Source organism: Sinocyclocheilus rhinocerous, unplaced genomic scaffold, assembly GCF_001515625.1.
Source record: "Sinocyclocheilus rhinocerous isolate Xijiao unplaced genomic scaffold, SAMN03320098_v1.1 scaffold334, whole genome shotgun sequence".
NCBI lineage: Eukaryota > Metazoa > Chordata > Actinopteri > Cypriniformes > Cyprinidae > Sinocyclocheilus > Sinocyclocheilus rhinocerous.
The window spans coordinates 1621329-1638600 of record NW_015658500.1 but is presented as its reverse complement, the minus strand read 5'-3'; the positions used below and the strand labels follow the sequence as shown (position 1 = coordinate 1638600).

General features: G+C 37.7%; 1 protein-coding gene and 1 long non-coding RNA gene across 5 annotated transcripts in view; one reads left to right on the top strand and one right to left on the bottom strand.

Annotated features, from left to right (window-relative positions):
- The window catches only part of LOC107722223 (glycerol-3-phosphate acyltransferase 1, mitochondrial-like), a 33666-nt gene extending 21241 nt beyond the window's left edge, over window positions 1-12425 (top strand). For 3 of the 4 annotated variants that reach the window (XM_016530501.1, XM_016530502.1, XM_016530503.1), the window contains 12 exons: window positions 748-960; window positions 1474-1587; window positions 1676-1761; window positions 1877-1995; window positions 4615-4685; window positions 4772-5036; window positions 5189-5337; window positions 7055-7132; window positions 7623-7754; window positions 8071-8260; window positions 8563-8621; window positions 9704-12425. In XM_016530501.1, the coding sequence (XP_016385987.1) occupies window positions 748-960; window positions 1474-1587; window positions 1676-1761; window positions 1877-1995; window positions 4615-4685; window positions 4772-5036; window positions 5189-5337; window positions 7055-7132; window positions 7623-7754; window positions 8071-8260; window positions 8563-8621; window positions 9704-9820 (1593 nt within the window). In that variant the 3' untranslated portion in view covers window positions 9821-12425. The remainder of the gene's footprint in view (window positions 1-747; window positions 961-1473; window positions 1588-1675; window positions 1762-1876; window positions 1996-4614; window positions 4686-4771; window positions 5037-5188; window positions 5338-7054; window positions 7133-7622; window positions 7755-8070; window positions 8261-8562; window positions 8622-9703) is intronic. The other variant, XM_016530504.1, reaches the window with a different exon arrangement.
- On the bottom strand, window positions 9163-15175 carry LOC107722224 (uncharacterized). Its single transcript, XR_001637787.1, has 3 exons — window positions 15093-15175; window positions 14305-14306; window positions 9163-9173 (listed from the first exon to the last, which is right to left on the bottom strand). It is a non-coding gene; the product is annotated as an uncharacterized LOC107722224 (long non-coding RNA).
- Window positions 15176-17272: the final 2097 nt, after the last annotated feature.

Below are 17272 nucleotides of genomic sequence, written 5' to 3'. Positions count from 1 at the left end.
AAACAAAAACACAGATTCAGTATTCCTCAAAATGAATAAAAATAATGCAGCTCAGAATATGACGCAAACCTGCAATAATTAAATGTTAAACAGCACAAATATAGTTACTTTTTCAAATCCCATTCTATTAACTAATGTCTTTGCTTCTGACTTTCGATGATCCAGTTCAACCACACTAATAAGCAAAAATTACTCTAGACAAACATTTGTGTGTCTTTTTTTATTGAAGTGTGTTGAAATTTCTTCTTGTGCATTCTACTGTACAGAGGTAAATTTACTTTCCCTTCAGCCTGAGGCTTATTCATTTCACTTTTGGTGTGAAAAGGCTTTTATATTTGCCAAAAATAGAACTTTTTTATTTTAAAAACAAACAAACAAGCCCTGTCCAGATTTAAGAAGTAACACAAAAGTAACGTAATGAATTACTCTCCATAAAAAGTAACTAAATAACGTAATTAGTTACTTTTTTATGGAGTAACGCAATATTGTAATGCATTACTTTTAAAAGTAACTTTCCCCAACGCTGGTGATTGTCATTGCAGCGACTGTAGAGAGGCTTGTGATTAGAGGTGTCTGTCACAGGAAGCTGATGGATTACTCCTGCATTATTCATGCTGTTTCCTGTTGAGCACCACATTACCACAATGGGCTGCTTTAATTAGAGGGAATTTGCAAAGGAAGGGTCATGGATCTTAAGGATTGTAATATTCGTTGTGGGTTATTTTTCTGTTTTCCTCTCAATTTCAGTACACAGAAGAATTGTTGAGGCAGCAGCAGTTTCTGGAGGTGTATTTAGAGGGCACGCGCTCTCGCAGCGGGAAGCCATCTCCAGCACATGCGGGCATGCTCTCAATCGTGGTTGACACACTCTGTGCCAACAGCATCCCCGATGTTCTGATCGTGCCTGTAGGCATCTCATATGACCGCATTATAGAAGGAAACTACAACAGCGAGCAGCTGGTATGTCTAACTGTGGTGATATTCAACAAAAAGCCGATATTAAGTCCACTCATAATGGTACTCAAAGTTTCTTGAATCAAAAACAGACTCTTCGACCCATACAAATTTTTTTTTTTTCAGTTTTTATATCATAATTAATTGTTATATGAAAATTGAAAGAAGCTTTGTGTTCTATAAAAGATTATGGAAAGGTATTTTTATTTTTGTTGCAACTTTTATATAATTAATTATGTTCTATGTTCCATAAACAATTATGGAACACAGTTTTTTTTTTTACTTTGTTGAATTTTATACATAATAATAATAATAGTTGTTGTTATTATTACTAATGTTATTGTATTATAAATAATCAAAAAATTGGTAGAAAGTAGTGTTTTCATCTAAATGTCCCAATATAACTGATATAATCGTGATGTTTTCATATGATGCGCCTTTTAGCTTAAGACGGTTGTGTTTGTGTTCACTTTTTTATTATTATTCTGCGTTTTATCTTCGCTGTTCTCCTCCCTTCAGGGCAAACCTAAAAAGAATGAGAGTCTGTGGGGAATTGCCTGCGGCGTGTTCAGGATGCTCCGGAAGAATTACGGCTGTGTGCGTGTGGATTTCACACAGCCCTTCTCCCTTAAGGTCAGAGCAGCTCTTCTGATCTCAGTTTGGCTGAGTGCATAGCAGATCACTCCCCTAATGTCTGGATCTTTCTTCTCCATTTCTTTAGGAGTACCTGGACACACAGCGTAGTCGCCATCTCCAGGCCTCTCTCACGCTGGAGCAGATCCTTCTCCCCACCATCATCGCTGCACAGTACGGCCTTTAGGCTGCCAGCAACCAACATAATCATATGGACTGCTGTTTATTGGTATGTAGAAAGATGTGTATGGCTAATGGGATTATGTTCAGTTATGTTTTTTCTTTGCAGACCTGATCAGGCTGTTTTTAATGGAGAAGATGAGGATCTGCATCTGAATTCTAGAGACCTGTCAGATGAGCCCTGGAGGAGGCAGGTCATCGCTAACCTGGCCAAGCACGTTCTCTTCAGTAAGGGCACTTAAAAGGCCACGATACATGAAGAGTTTCTTAGGCAGTGGGCGATTTTTCAAGCATTGAGGGTGGTGGATTGGGTAAAATCGCTGTTTATGTGGGGTCAGCAGTTGTCAGTGCTGCTCATTTATCATTTGCCTGGAAAACTTGCTTGTATATCATGGCCTACAGAATCACTGACAAACAAAAAAATCTGAATACATGGGCTCATTGTTCAGATCAAAAAGATACAGAAAGTCTCTTTCTAACATCATAATTGCCAAAGAAAACCAAAGCCTCTCATCAAACAACTAGTGAGTGAATTTTACAAAGCCTAACAAAAACATGTCTGGATTTCATATTTTTAACAAAATAGATTTAAGAAAATCATATTTTAGGACTTTTTAGGATTGTTACAGGGTTCGTACGGTCATGATAAACCTGGAAATGGAATTTTAAAAAGGCAATTTCCAGGCCTGGAAAAGTTTTGGAAAAATGAATAAACCCAGAAAGTTTTGGAAAAGTCAAGGAAATTTATTTCACAAATCTGTGCAATATATTTTTTAATCAGGTCCTGAATTTCGGTGAGGTATTGTGCATATAGTTTTACTCATTTCTGCAGGTTTCGCGTTTAAAATGGGGAAATTCTGCACACATTTATGCAAAATAGCATGTAGCTTAGATGAGTAAATGAATCAACACAGACTGTCAGATTAAATCAGTTATTTGAAAACCGCATGAGTGATTCAGCTCTTTCACTTTCTCAAAATGGCTTCACATCAGCGCATCTCGCTTACACTACAAGAGAGCTGCTGCGATACGAGACTTTCGCTCTGGTTTCAGGACAGTTGACAGAAATGTCACAGTGTTGCATCATCACAAAGCTATAATTTGCAATTGCATCATCTTTTTAAGTCTTTTTAAAGCATTCGGTAGACGCGCACTCCAGAGACGGTTTTCTGCGTGCTCATAGTCATATTCAAAACGCGCACGCGTAAAGCCGCCTCGAAAACACCTCACGAGTAATAAATTGAGTTGTTTTTCCGCTGCTTATTGCGCTTAAGTTGCCAAATACACACAAAATTGTCAAATGCCCGTCCTGGCGAGTATCCTCATAAACACAGTTTAATTTCTGTATATTTCTGTACCTGAATACTACTTGTTAGACCTAAACAGTTTCCTAAATGAAATTCAGGTCTTGAGTTTATTTGATAATATTGGTTAAATAAATTATAATATTCAGTGATGTGATATGCTCTCTGCGTGGAGTAACCTCCGGCACAGTTGTAGCTTGTACTTATTATTAAAACAAATATAAAGCAAATAGGTAGCATTAATAGTCATTAATTTTAGTTAACAAATCCTATGATAAATTTGAACATAGATTTTTCTTTACTTGTAAAATAATGGAACGGTAGGTCATGAATATTGTGTCAAAAGTTATGGAAAAGTCATGGAAATGTATTGGTAAAATGCGTACAAACCCTGTTGTGAGCATTGTGGCATTGTTTTTATGAAAATCAATATACATTTCCCCCAGAATTCTAATTATTTCCTTTTGAGTTTTTGTAATTTTCATTATTCTCAATGATTCCTGTTGTATTCTCATTACTGTAATGCAGTAATGAGAATCAATCTGTCAGGACACTTTTTTTTAAAAATTAGTTTTTATGAAAATCAATATACATTTCCCCCAGAATTCTAATTATTTCCTTTTGAGTTTTTGTAATTTTCATTATTCTCAATGATTCCTGTTGTATTCTCATTACTGTAATGCAGTAATGAGAATCAATCTGTCAGGACACTTTTATTTTTTTTATTCAAATACTGTAAAATGTATAAATAGTTTAAAGGTATAATTTTTTTTATTCCATTGCCATTATTACAATACTGTGCTTAAATATAATACAATTTTTATTTAATCATTATTTCAGTATTGGTAATGACATTTTCTTTAATCGTTTTTATGCTTAATATATTTAGAAAATGTGTATTTATTATTAGTGAAATATGCTCCAGACACGTTCTATCTACAGCTGACAGTTTATATAGGTTACTGCTGGTCACAGTCCTTACCATGGTGATGTGTTGCTTTTAGCCAGTCACTTTCCTCAGTGTTTGAATGCCCTGTTGGTGCTGCGTTTTTGAGGACAGGAGGTCAGAGGATCGGCACTCTGAGGTGGAATTGCACCTTGCTTGTGAATGTTTAATATAGACACTGAACCCGTTTTTCTGCTCCAAAGTCACTCTGTTTTTCTTCATACAGCATATTTCAGATACTCTCAGATGTATTTTTAGCTCACAGACAATGTCATGAAGTTTGTAGATCATGCAGTTATGAATTTAAATAGTGTCCTTTCATTTCCCTTCATCAGAGAATTTAAGGGTGTAGTGTGCACTTTCTGTGGAAATCACGTAAATGAGGACCTTTTTGCAACAGAGCCACAGTGTTTACACTTTTCTGAAAAGTCAACTCCCAAATGGCTGTTTATATTTGTCTCTACATATTAAGACCGTATTTTGACATCAAAAATTACACACTTCACCTTGAGCATCAGAATTTTTGGCATCTCTTGCAGTTTGGCTCAGTTGAACCACTTTCATCAATCTGATCACTGCCTTCTGTGTTTCCCATAGCCGCCAGCAAGTCATCAGCAATCATGTCCTCTCACATCGTGGCCTGTCTCCTCCTGTATCGGCACAGACAGGTAAGCACTGTCCCCACTTCCTATGCAGCATACACCATGTCAGCCCTTCTTTCTTCAGCCAGTTTTATTGGTTTTTGATTGGACAGGGTGTACTGCTGTCTAAACTGGTGGAGGATTTCTTCAATATGAAGGAAGAGATCTTGTCACGGGACTTTGACTTGGGTTTTTCTGGGAATTCGGAGGATGTGGTCATGCATGCGCTTAGCCTTCTGGGAAACTGTGTGAATGTCACCAGCACCAACAGAAACACAGAGTTCATCATCGCTCCTAGCAACACTGTACCTGCACTCTTTGAGCTCAATTTCTACAGCAATGGCCTTTTCCACGTCTTCATTGCAGATGCCATTATAGGTAAAAGATCTGATATGCCACAAGTCATAATTTTACAAAGACTGATGATAATATAAATACATATTACAAATACAAATAATCAGTGCTGGGTAGATTATTTACAAATTGTAGTCTATGTGTACTGTAACTTTATGTATATGTATGTGTGCTAGCTTGCAGCGCACTGGCCCTGCTGAGAGAGCAATCTGCAACTTCAGTGAGTGAGCAGAATTCTTCATCTAAGCTGCTCAGCCAAGAGAGACTGATCCGCAGAGCTGCAGGCCTCTCCCACTTTCTGTCCAATGAGGTGGCAGTAGCGGTGGTATGCCCTCACACCACTCACTCAAGCAGCGGCACCATCTAGTGGTTGACTCTAATGTTAAGCAAAACTTTTGAAATGCTGACTCAAAACTTTTGACATTTAACTTTTGAAACTTTTCAACATAAAAAAATGACAATTTAGGTGAAATGCGATTTAATTCAAAATAAAATAATTTAACACAATTAAACCAAAAGGCAATCGTATCATTTCAAGCCACTAAACTCCAGGAAAGTTTTCAGTCGAATGTTCCAGTAAGTGAATGCATTCAAACAATCAATCAATCCAAACAGCGCTAATGTAAAAAAAAACAAAAAACAGGCTGATTACATCAGAGATGGCAGAGAGAATAGAGACTCACATTGTGTTTTCATTGAATTATTCATTCCAGTCATATTCTGTGATTCATTCTGAGGAGTGCGAGAACTCATGTAGCGCTGTGTGAAATACAGACTGAACAGGATGTCAAAACATCCTACCGCTGTCTGATACGTAAACTGTTTTCTCGGCTGGATAAAGCAAACCAGCTTCTTGCTAGGAAAGTTTTGATTGATGAGGATTGCAATCAAGGTATAGATGATTGCGGTGACGTACCGGTGTCGTACAGGAAGCATCCTTAATATATTGATGCTCAAACAAACCGTGTATGAGTGCTCTAGATGCATAGATCATACATTGTATTTATGCACAGACACATTTCTGTACATTCATGGCGTTTCCACACACATTCAGGATAATGTTTTGATTTGACAAGTGTATGTTGCTGTGTTTAGTCGTTCTGAATGTATCCGTGTACTGTAGTATGTTTAAGCAATCAGCTCAAGGTGGTTGGTTTAGGGTTTTTTTGCCATCTCTATGTGGTCCTGTTCGGTATCGCAACTTGACTTGTCTACTGTACTTCAGTCTACTTCTTATATCACTTGGTTTTTTGATGTCCTTTTGGAGTCTCCAAGTGTCCTTTTTTGAAAAGACATCTAAATTTATCTTTAAATAAGCTTGCAGAAAATACAGTTTTATAAGAATCACTTTTTACCTATTGACCGCAGTAGTACAAATAAAATTAATATTGGCACTATAGACTAATATAGACTAGTATATCATACTGTGTTGCTTTGTGCATAACCACATTTTAATGGGGGTCGCATAAGTTTATTTGTTACATTTCTGTGGTTTTTACGGGAATAAAGACTGTTTTGTAACAGAGCCAAAGTGTTTTTTGAAAATGTAATCCCGAATGGCTCTTCATATTTGTCTGTACAGGGATTACCCCACCCATATTTTAGAACAACTTGACTAAGCTGATTTCGAACTGTTTGATCTCTTAAAGTGAAACAGAAATTTGTTATCCACTACTAGAGAGCCTTAGAATATTTTGCATTGTGACATTTTATTTTCTGATTCTTACAACTGTAATGTGTTTCTGTTGTATTATAAATTTTTACTTGTGTTTATGTATGTACATATAAATACAAATTTATATATATATATATATATATACTTCATGTCACAGTGAAGAGAAACAGTAATAATTAAAATGTGCTTAATTGTCCTGAAAATAATGTCACTATGCAAAAATATTAAGGGTCCTAATAGTTAACAAACAAAGAAACAACCATAAATAAATATTTGTTTATTTATATTTACTGGTTAATGTTTCAATTTAACAAAGAAATACCCAGGTGAATCATTCAAGTGTATTTATGTTGTCTTTACTCTATAGCCTTGTCAGACTTTGTACCAGGTCTTCCATGATGCTGTCACCAGGTTAATCGAGTATGGTGTGCTCATTGTAGCCGAGGTAAGCTGTGCCAACTCTTATTTGTCCTGTTGCTTAAGCTTTTTTAATTTAAAGCTGCAATACTTATTTTTAAAAAGTATTTTAAAAATTGCCATCACAGATCAAATAATGTTTGAATGATGCTGTGAGATCTGAATTCGTATTGAAAGTCATTTGCTGGAAAGTCCTCAGCGTTGAGGTGTGAAACTGTTTGCTTTGAGACTTCATGTTTTGCTATTGGCCTATTCTAATGACCTGATTGGGTTTAGGTGGATTTCTGAAAATGATTTCATTATTTCAGTTTCCAATTCATTATTGTCTTTCTGAATCTGAGTGAAAGTATAGATTCAGGCTACCTTTCCTTTATTGGAAAATACACTACACATCAAATAATATTTGTGCCTAATATTAATAATATTTTTTAGGTCAGACATTAATTAACAATAATCAATAGTAATTATTATAGAGAAATATTTGACTGAAAAATTCATCTTTGTGTTCTTGTGTTCAGGAGGACCAGGAGGAGTTGAGCCCTTCTGAGGAGCCTTGGCCCAAGAAGTTTCCAGGGGCTCTTGCTTGGCGAAGTGATGAAGAAGATGAAGACAGTGACTTTGGAGATGAACAAAGAGACCGTTACCTGAAGGTCTGTCTATCTATCTATCTATCCATCTATCTATCCATCTATCTATAAATAGAACAAAAGTTCTATTTAGCCTAAAATGAAACCATTTTTCACACCGAGTATATAAAAGCATGACAATTTCTGAAAGTGGTCTATATTCAGGTTATTTAAAAAACAAAAAGGCCTTGTAGAATGATGATCCAGCAGCCCATTAAAAAGCTGATGCAGAGTTTCCCCACTATGTCAAAACCCCCACATTAAACATCTTAAAAGAAATATTGCCATTACATTTTGTTAAATCCTAACGTGCTTATTTTATTTTATTATTTTATTTTAGGTGAGCCCATCAGCTGAGCCCCAGGAATTTTATACTTTTCTTCAGAGGATTCTCACTCCGGTGCTGGAGGCCTACAGTGGTGCAGCTATCTTTCTGCACAGCCTGATATCGCCCATGTCAGAGAGAGAGTACACACAGAAGCTTTTCAAATATCTGCTAACTCGCACAGAGAGAGGAGTGGCTGCATATGGTGAGCCACCAGCACTTTCTGTTTCTATTTTTGATTGTTTTTCCATCTCCCACCTTGAAGACAACCCAAAACTCATTATTCCCCTTGATCACTCTTTCCCTGCTGTCATCTTTACTTTTTTAATGAATGTTATTTTTAAGCATTTTGCCATCACTCATTCTTGCCCCGCATTCATGGTTAGATCATATCAGTGAATGTTTAAGCACTTTAAATTATAATCTTGTATGAAAGGTGTTCTATAAATGAATGTATTGATATTGATGACACTGATTGTTGTTGTTGATTTTTTTTTTTTTTTTTAGGAGAGAGTGCCACACACTACCTCGTAAAAAATACAGTGAAAACATTTAAAGAGCTTGGGGTGAGAGAGCCATCCTGTGGCATTTGCTTGCTTAAAGGTCTAACCTATTGATGCATTATTATTAGCCTATACGTGGGCGCAAATTTCAACTTATTCAAACCTTGTTACTTCCTCACGTTAAAATGTGACAATGCACGTTTCTTTTCCTCCACTTCTTGCATCATCAATGCAGTCATCAAAGCATCATCAATGATTATCATTGAATAACAAATTAAAATTTCATTCTGTTCATATGACCTCAGAAAAAAAACTGTATGGACTGCGTTTTCATACTTCCTTTTTAGGCAGTTTTTTAAAGTTATAGACGTGCAGTGTTCTTTAGTTTTTAATATTTAACAAAACTGCAAGTGAAAATGAAAACTGAAAGAATGTTTTTTTTCCTATAAATAAATAATAAGTAAAGCTAAAATAAAATATATATATGAGAGGAAAATTAGAAATTTTAACTGGAATTAAGTTTAAAATCAAGTACTAAAATTACTAAAATATACTGAATAAAAATAAGGCTCAATATAAATATTATTAAAAAAAAACTGATAAAAATGACAAGCACTTAACAAAATTACTAAAATCAAAATAAAAACTGAAAATACAAATAATACATAAAAATGCTATAATAGTAAATAAATAATAGTATAATACCACTTCTAGCATTTAAAAGTGAGGTTTTTGGTTTTTTTAGAACTAGTTGAACAAAAAAAAGTATAATATTAAGAACAGCCATTTATTGGTTATTAGTCATAATAACATGAAAATAACATTGGTGCGTCTCTTAACCCTCTGATGTTGTTCAGTCATAATGACCACCATTGGAAATGAATGGGAAATTCACAAAAATACAGATAATTGTTTTGTGTGTACAATCTACAAATCATTCACTATGCAGTAAAAAAAAGTACACACAGCACAGCAATGAAGGGGTGACACTCTAAAATATCAAGAGTGCAAAAAAGACACACTCATCCCACCCACCACTCCCCCACGGACACACATATATGAACTAATGTGCCTAATGTCCTTTTTTCTGTCTAAAGAACTCCCTGTGCAAGTACTGAAATAAGCAGATTTTTTGTGATTCACAGGTGCTCAAAGAGAGGCGAGAGGGTGGTGTGTGCCGTCTGGAGCTGAGCAGCACTTTCTTACCTCAGGCCAACAGAAACAAACTCCTGCAGTACATTCTGGGTTTCAGTCTGCTGTGACACATTAGGACCATCAACACAGCTGCGCGGCTTTCCACACCACTCAAGGGCTTTTTACTGGCTAATCATGACTGTCAAAGGTGCTACTCTAAGGAAAGCTTTACCTGGAATTGCCTTAACTAAACGCCTCATACTAGACTTAAGTTAGTCTTCCCTTCACTGAAAAACCCTCCACTTATGCACTACTCAATACACAAGTAGTTCTGTCAGCTCTTTCGTTTACTAGAAGCTTCCATTCACACAATACTATGCCAGTTTTGCCAGTGAAAGCCCTTGGTTTTCAGCTAAATTGGGTGTCTTTATAGCTCTGAATGTTTATATGGTGTTAGTTTTTAACTCGGATCAGTACATGAATGTCACTCTTTATGAGGTCGCCTTCAGTTTTAACAAACACACATCACTGGTATGACGGCTGGTGTATAGAAATCTTTAAAAAAGGGCATTTGATTTTCTTTTTAACTTTCACTATTACTGTCAGAGCATGTAAAGAAATCGACATTACCTTGCAGAGAATAGAAAGACGGAGAATCTTTCGATAACACGTGAATGTCATAATGGAAATAGTGGACTCATTTTGAAAAAAAATGCGTCCAAGTAGCTACTTTATTCACTTTGTCACATCCCATCATGGGTGCAGTTGGACATCCATGAAGGACAAACAGTAGATGCATGTAATGGTTTTAGCAGGCCTAGAGGATCATGAGGGGGAAACTTTACTGGAAACTGAGCTTGAATGCTTCTGCTTGGCTGACTATTACAAGATATGTTTGTAATATTTGGAGGAGGTTCTCTTGCTGCCAAGCACTTTGATTTCCTCCTCAGTTACTGGTATATTTTATTTGGAGTTAAGTTCCTTGGCAGTGAGTCTTCTATGCTCAGCATGTGTGCAATATGTCTGTAGTATGTGAATTAAACTCTATTTATGCCATAAATTTGTCTCAAAGCACAATATAACCAGAATGCTGAAAAAGGCACGTTGCCTTCATAACCACTGGAAAATTGTGTTTGTTGTTGAATATATCGAGAGCCTGTGGGCAGGCAAAAGTTGAGGATACCCTGTAATGTCCCAAAACTGCAATTTACTTTACCCCATCTTCATTCCGTTTTTATTATCTGCTCTTTAGAAAGCCTTTTCTGCTGATTTATCATTTCCAACTTCATTTGTCATGTGTTTTGTATTATCCCGACTATGACCCCATGCTTGTTTTGACAAGTCCTTGAAGAAAACTCTTTTGTGCGTCAGCCTCTAGACGTTGCCATGCAATGGACCTGTTTTTACTGTGCAAGAATGTAGTTGGCAGGCATGCACACTTTGCGTAGGCTACCGAGAGACTTTGATTAAAAAAGATAAAGGCTGTTTCCACGATCTTGGAAAAATCTGAAAGGATCCACTGGTTTTAAGGCTGTGAGCTCCTGGGCTTGGGAAATTGTGGATTTCTTTGCATATCAAATCAGTTACGATCTGCTCTATGCTGTTTATCTATGTTGTCATTAAGTCCTTATCCAATAATCTTGAACTACTGGAAAAGTGAGGGAAATTCATTGGTCCCTGGTACAGCCCTGGTAGAATATATAAGCTTACTTATGTCACGAGTTACCTGAGCAGCTCAAACTGCTAAGTTGTATATTAGATTTGAAGTGACATTGAAAGTGTTTTAGAGACTGAATCAAAGCTGTGAAGGTTTCAGATACTCAAGGCATATTTGAACAGTTTGCACAAAATAGTTGTGTGTGTCAATATGGCCGCAAATATTCAGCTTTAAATTGCAATTAAACGTCTGTTTTGAATGGAATAATAGCTTACTACTTAATAAATACTGTGCAGTATGTACTGCATACTTCCTGTAATTTGAATCAGTTGGGATTCAATTCCACATTTTAAAAATTATTTTATCATGTTGCATGATAAATTGGAAAATTAATTGCGTTTTTAAAATTAATCAAATGATGAATCAAGAAATATTAAAAATCACAACTGATATTATTTACTATTCATTTGATACTTGTAACGCAAGGTCAAGCACATTGCATCGTGAGATGCAGCGCTTCACGTCGTAAACTCTCTTAATCCATCTTTACACAGCTGAATTAAGGCTGCTCAAAATTCTGTGTAAAGGTGTAATGCAGAATGAAAGCCAGACTAAATGATACCTGCTCTGACCCACCTCAGTCCATAGTATAAAAGTGTACAGTTGTAATTTATGCATATTATGCATAGAGCATTCATACCATATAATGCAGCAATAGTATGCTTTTTGGAATATAGCCAACATTTTGAGGGAGTCAGAATAATAGAGCAAGTGTGTGATTCCTAACTCTTCTCTACATTGTGTGAATGTGTTCAATCAGCACTGAAGATTGTATATTTGAAATTCACTTGAATATAAACAGCCATATGCATTTCTCTCTCCCAGCAGACAGCAATAAGGCGTTTTTTTATTAGTTGCCTGTCCATTATTGCAGTCATGTACTCTCATCCCATGTGAAGTCGATCAATAGATCCCTTTTGTGCTGTGAACAATATAGATGTGAGGTGTTGTTTTAAATCTATCTGAGAAAACAAAGATTAAGGCAGTCACATTTAATGTTCTCACATCAAATAATGTATGTTTTCCTCAACATTTTTAATTAGCCATGTATACAATTTAGTTTGAATCCCACAGTTGTCTTGTGGGATTGGGGAGTTTACTAAATCATACTCTGTTCACTGCAAATGTACAGACAGAAAGGCTTTATGTTTTGTGTGTGTGTGTGTGTGTGTGTGTGTATAAATACACATACTTAAATATATACATTTATAATACACACACACACACACACACATATATATATATATATATGTGTGTATATATATATACATACATATACGTTTATAATATTTTTGTCTGTTGTCTGAGTGATGTCATTTAGTGCAAGGTTTCCCAAACTGGTTTGCAAGATGATGAAAAGCTAATAATTAAATAATGAAAATGTAAAATAAAACGATAAATAAATAAAAATCAAAACATACTAAGCCACACTATTATGTCATAAAACGGCACATTCCAAAACAAGTCATTTTCTGAGCTTATTTTCAATAAAAGCTGTTTTTAAACTAACAAGAAAGTTTTGAGTTTTGAAACTTACAGGATGTTGACCTGTTATATGTCAAAATATCACGGGAAATTTGATTTCTCAGTTCATGACCCCTTTGGGAAAGTTTGGGAATCCCTGTTTTATTACATATTGAAAAAGTAAGGTCATACTTTCTTTTTAACTCATTTTCATGCACTGTTGCAGATACTATGAAATAAATGAATGTTAACAAATAGTGGACTTAATTTCTTTTTAAATCTAAGCAAAATGTACTTTTTTTTAATGCACCAAAATTCAGACTTGACCATAACTAAATGTTGTGATCACACAATATTGTGCAATGTACATGCAGAAGTCTTGAAAACCTGTCCGAAAATTCACATTTTATTGTTGTATATTTTTAGGCTAAAATACTGAGATCTCTGAAAAGCCTGCATCATACTGTCTTGTTTAAAAATGAATCTGTAGTAAAGTAAAGCAAACAAACAGTGTTTCACTGATGCGATCTGGAGCTCTTTGCTAATTTTGCCCCGTGTTTACACCGGACGCCATTACACTAATCTACCCCTACATTGACCTGTTATATGTCAAAAGATCAAGGGAAATTTGATTACTCAGTTTATTACCCCTTTAAAAAAAAAAAGTTTGGGGAACCCTGTTTTATTACATAATATTGAAAAAGTGAGGTCACAGTTTCTTTATTACTGTGAAGAATTTCCATGCACTGTTGTGACTTGCGAGTTCCTAGAAATCCTCTAAAACCAACAAGGCTGTAAGACCAGCTAATATTGGAAAGCCATTTGGGCTCGTTTAAGCCGATTTTTTTCCCAGCAGGGAATATAAACATACAGAGTTTAAAATGGAGGACATTAAAGAGAGATAGACACGAACTCTGCCCACAGCGACGGCAACAATTTAAGGAGGGTGCTGAAGAAGAGGACCTCAAAGAGAGCACATCCACACTGAAGAACCAAAGCAGAGGTCTGAGTGTTATTCTGCCCAATAACAAAGCATGACTGCTGGAGTGAGTAAAATGTTTATATACTTTATAATATCACAATGATATCTGAATATCTGACATGGAGTGCCACTTTAAGAGTTAAAGCCTCTTTTGCGTTTGTAAGAAAGTAAGTAAGAAAATACTGTATGATTGATGTTCGATGTTATAAAATCTTTCCATATATTTTGTCAGATTTCTGAAATGTATTCAAGATTTCAGAGTTTAAGTTACAGCACTGCTTAAATACAGCCTGAACTGGCTATTTTCTTTTCTGTGTTGCTTTTCTTACTGTTTAACATGTCTGTATTACAGCTTAAAGACAGAGGTCAAGATGTGTTCAACCAGCTGTCTGAGCTACTGCATCTGAGTTTCGCTGAGCTTTGCAAATAACAAGAATGAAGGGAGTGACAGCTCTGTTTGTCTAAACCAAGGTAGCCTTTTCATTCCATTTCATTCAGACAATCAACCCCTGTTTCTGGATCTGGAGCAAAAATTGTCCTTGTACCTCCCAAAGTCCTGGAGAAAGAATACATCAAAGGTAAAATCAAGCTCAATTAAAGCTAAAACCCTATAGCAGCAATCACTATATATATATATATGTGTGTGTGTGTCTATTGATAAAGCACAACTCTCTCCCACACATTCAGCACTCATGCATCCCATTCCCAGAAGTTTATATATTTTTTAAATAAATGATTTGGAGAAGGCTTAATGAGTTTATTGTGCTTTGGCTACAGTAGGTAGTCCAAGTGTGGATAACAACCAGCGGTGGGATTACCATTTTTAGGGCCCTAAGCAAAGCTATCAGGCATCCAGGGCCTCACACATTTTAACCACTACATTGCACTTCACTTCTGCATGTTGCATCTTACTGTGTGAGATGAAACATTCACTCTTTTTATAGCTTTTGCCTGCTCTGAGACACTTGCTTGGTATTTTTCCTGGGACCTATACTATGAAGCCAGATTAGCTGGCTAGCCAGGCAAGTTTCAGATTAGTTTGTGCCAATCCTGGGTTTTAGGTACCATGAAAGTGGCTTGGCTTTTAGCGGCGTTCATAGTAACTTGCTCTGGGCCAAGTGATGTTCTGATGTGATTGGCTGTTCGCCACTGATGTCACACATTCTCATGCACACGCTCCACAAACTCAGGATCAAAGCCTGAGTTGACAGAAAATTGATGATCTGCATCATGGTACCAACAAAGCCGGATTGGAGTGGTTTGGTTTTTGACAACTCGAAACCGATCCTATAACCCTGAGTTTGTTAAACTACCATCATGGTACAGGCCCCTGCTCTTTTCTCAGCAAAATAAATAAATAAAACACTCCATAAAACAAAAGATAAATATGAAGGCCCTTATTTCAGGGACCTTGCCACAAGTCTATTGTTTTTGAATTTCTATTGCTTTAGCTATATTTTCACACTTAAAACAATGATTTGGTATTCCTCTTGTACCACTGTCCTCTTTTGTGCAAAGAAATAAGCTTCCTGATATATCTCTCAAAAGTGGTTCCATTTTTGTCAGCATTAAGTCTGAGAATAATTCAAAAATTATTTTATTTAGCAAGGATGCATTAAATGGATCCAAAGATTATATTGTTATAAAATATTTCTTTTTCAAATAGGTGCCATTCTTTCGAACTCTCTATTCACAAAAGAATCTTGAAAAAATATATCACAATTTGCACAAAAGTAAGAGTTAGATCAAAACAATTTTACTGTAAGAATTAGATCAAAACAAAATAAATATTTTAAAAAAAAAATGACTGAAAAGTGTTCTTGTGCTGTATTTCTTTAAAATATATGCCACTGGGCTTGAAATTTTGATATATAAGGCAAAGACGTAAAAATTTCAACTGTGGCTCAAGTGTCAAAATACTTATTGTAGGCCATATGTGTGTGTACGTGTTCAATTGCAGGTTCAACTCAAAAGTTTATTAAAGTCTCAAAAACACAAAACACGGCTGGGGCAGAAGGCCAGGAGCCTTAATCCAGGGTGGAGGATATAGACCGGAAGAGGGGGGCAGTCCAAACGAGCATCCAGACGCTCCACTAGACAGAGAGGGTAAGGTGGGGAGAGAACCAGCGCACAGAGTCCTAGTGTCAGTGCTGACGCAACGTCAGAGTGGGGAGAGAACCAGCGCACAGAGTCCTAGTGTCAGTGCTGACGCAACGTCAGAGTGGGGAGAGAACCAGCACACAGAGTCCCAGTGTCAGTGCTGATGCAACGTCAGAATGGGGAGAAAACCAGTGCACCGAGTCCTAGTGTCAGTGCTGATGCAACGTCAGAGTGGGGAGAGAACCAGTGCACAGAGTCCCAGCGTCAGTGCTGACGCAACGTCAGAGTGGGGAGAGAACCAGTGCACAGAGTCCCAGCGTCAGTGCTGACGCAACGTCAGAGTGGGGAGAGAACCAGTGCACAGAGTCCCAGCGTCAGTGCTGACGCAACGTCAGAGTGGGGAGAGAACCAGTGCACAGAGTCCCAGCGTCAGTGCTGACGCAACGTCAGAGTGGGGAGAGAACCAGTGCACAGAGTCCCAGCGTCAGTGCTGACGCAACGTCAGAGTGGGGAGAGAACCAGTGCACAGAGTCCCAGCGTCAGTGCTGACGCAACGTCAGAGTGGGGAGAGAACCAGTGCACAGAGTCCCAGCGTCAGTGCTGACGCAACGTCAGAGTGGGGAGAGAACCAGTGCACAGAGTCCCAGCGTCAGTGCTGACGCAACGTCAGAGTGGGGAGAGAACCAGTGCACAGAGTCCCAGCGTCAGTGCTGACGCAACGTCAGAGTGGGGAGAGAACCAGTGCACAGAGTCCCAGCGTCAGTGCTGACGCAACGTCAGAGTGGGGAGAGAACCAGTGCACAGAGTCCCAGCGTCAGTGCTGACGCAACGTCAGAGTGGGGAGAGAACCAGTGCACAGAGTCCCAGCGTCAGTGCTGACGCAACGTCAGAGTGGGGAGAGAACCAGTGCACAGAGTCCCAGCGTCAGTGCTGACGCAACGTCAGAGTGGGGAGAGAACCAGTGCACAGAGTCCCAGCGTCAGTGCTGACGCAACGTCAGAGTGGGGAGAGAACCAGTGCACAGAGTCCCAGCGTCAGTGCTGACGCAACGTCAGAGTGGGGAGAGAACCAGTGCACAGAGTCCCAGCGTCAGTGCTGACGCAACGTCAGAGTGGGGAGAGAACCAGTGCACAGAGTCCCAGCGTCAGTGCTGACGCAACGTCAGAGTGGGGAGAGAACCAGTGCACAGAGTCCCAGCGTCAGTGCTGACGCAACGTCAGAGTGGGGAGAGAACCAGTGCACAGAGTCCCAGCGTCAGTGCTGACGCAACGTCAGAGTGGGGAGAGAACCAGTGCACAGAGTCCCAGCGTCAGTGCT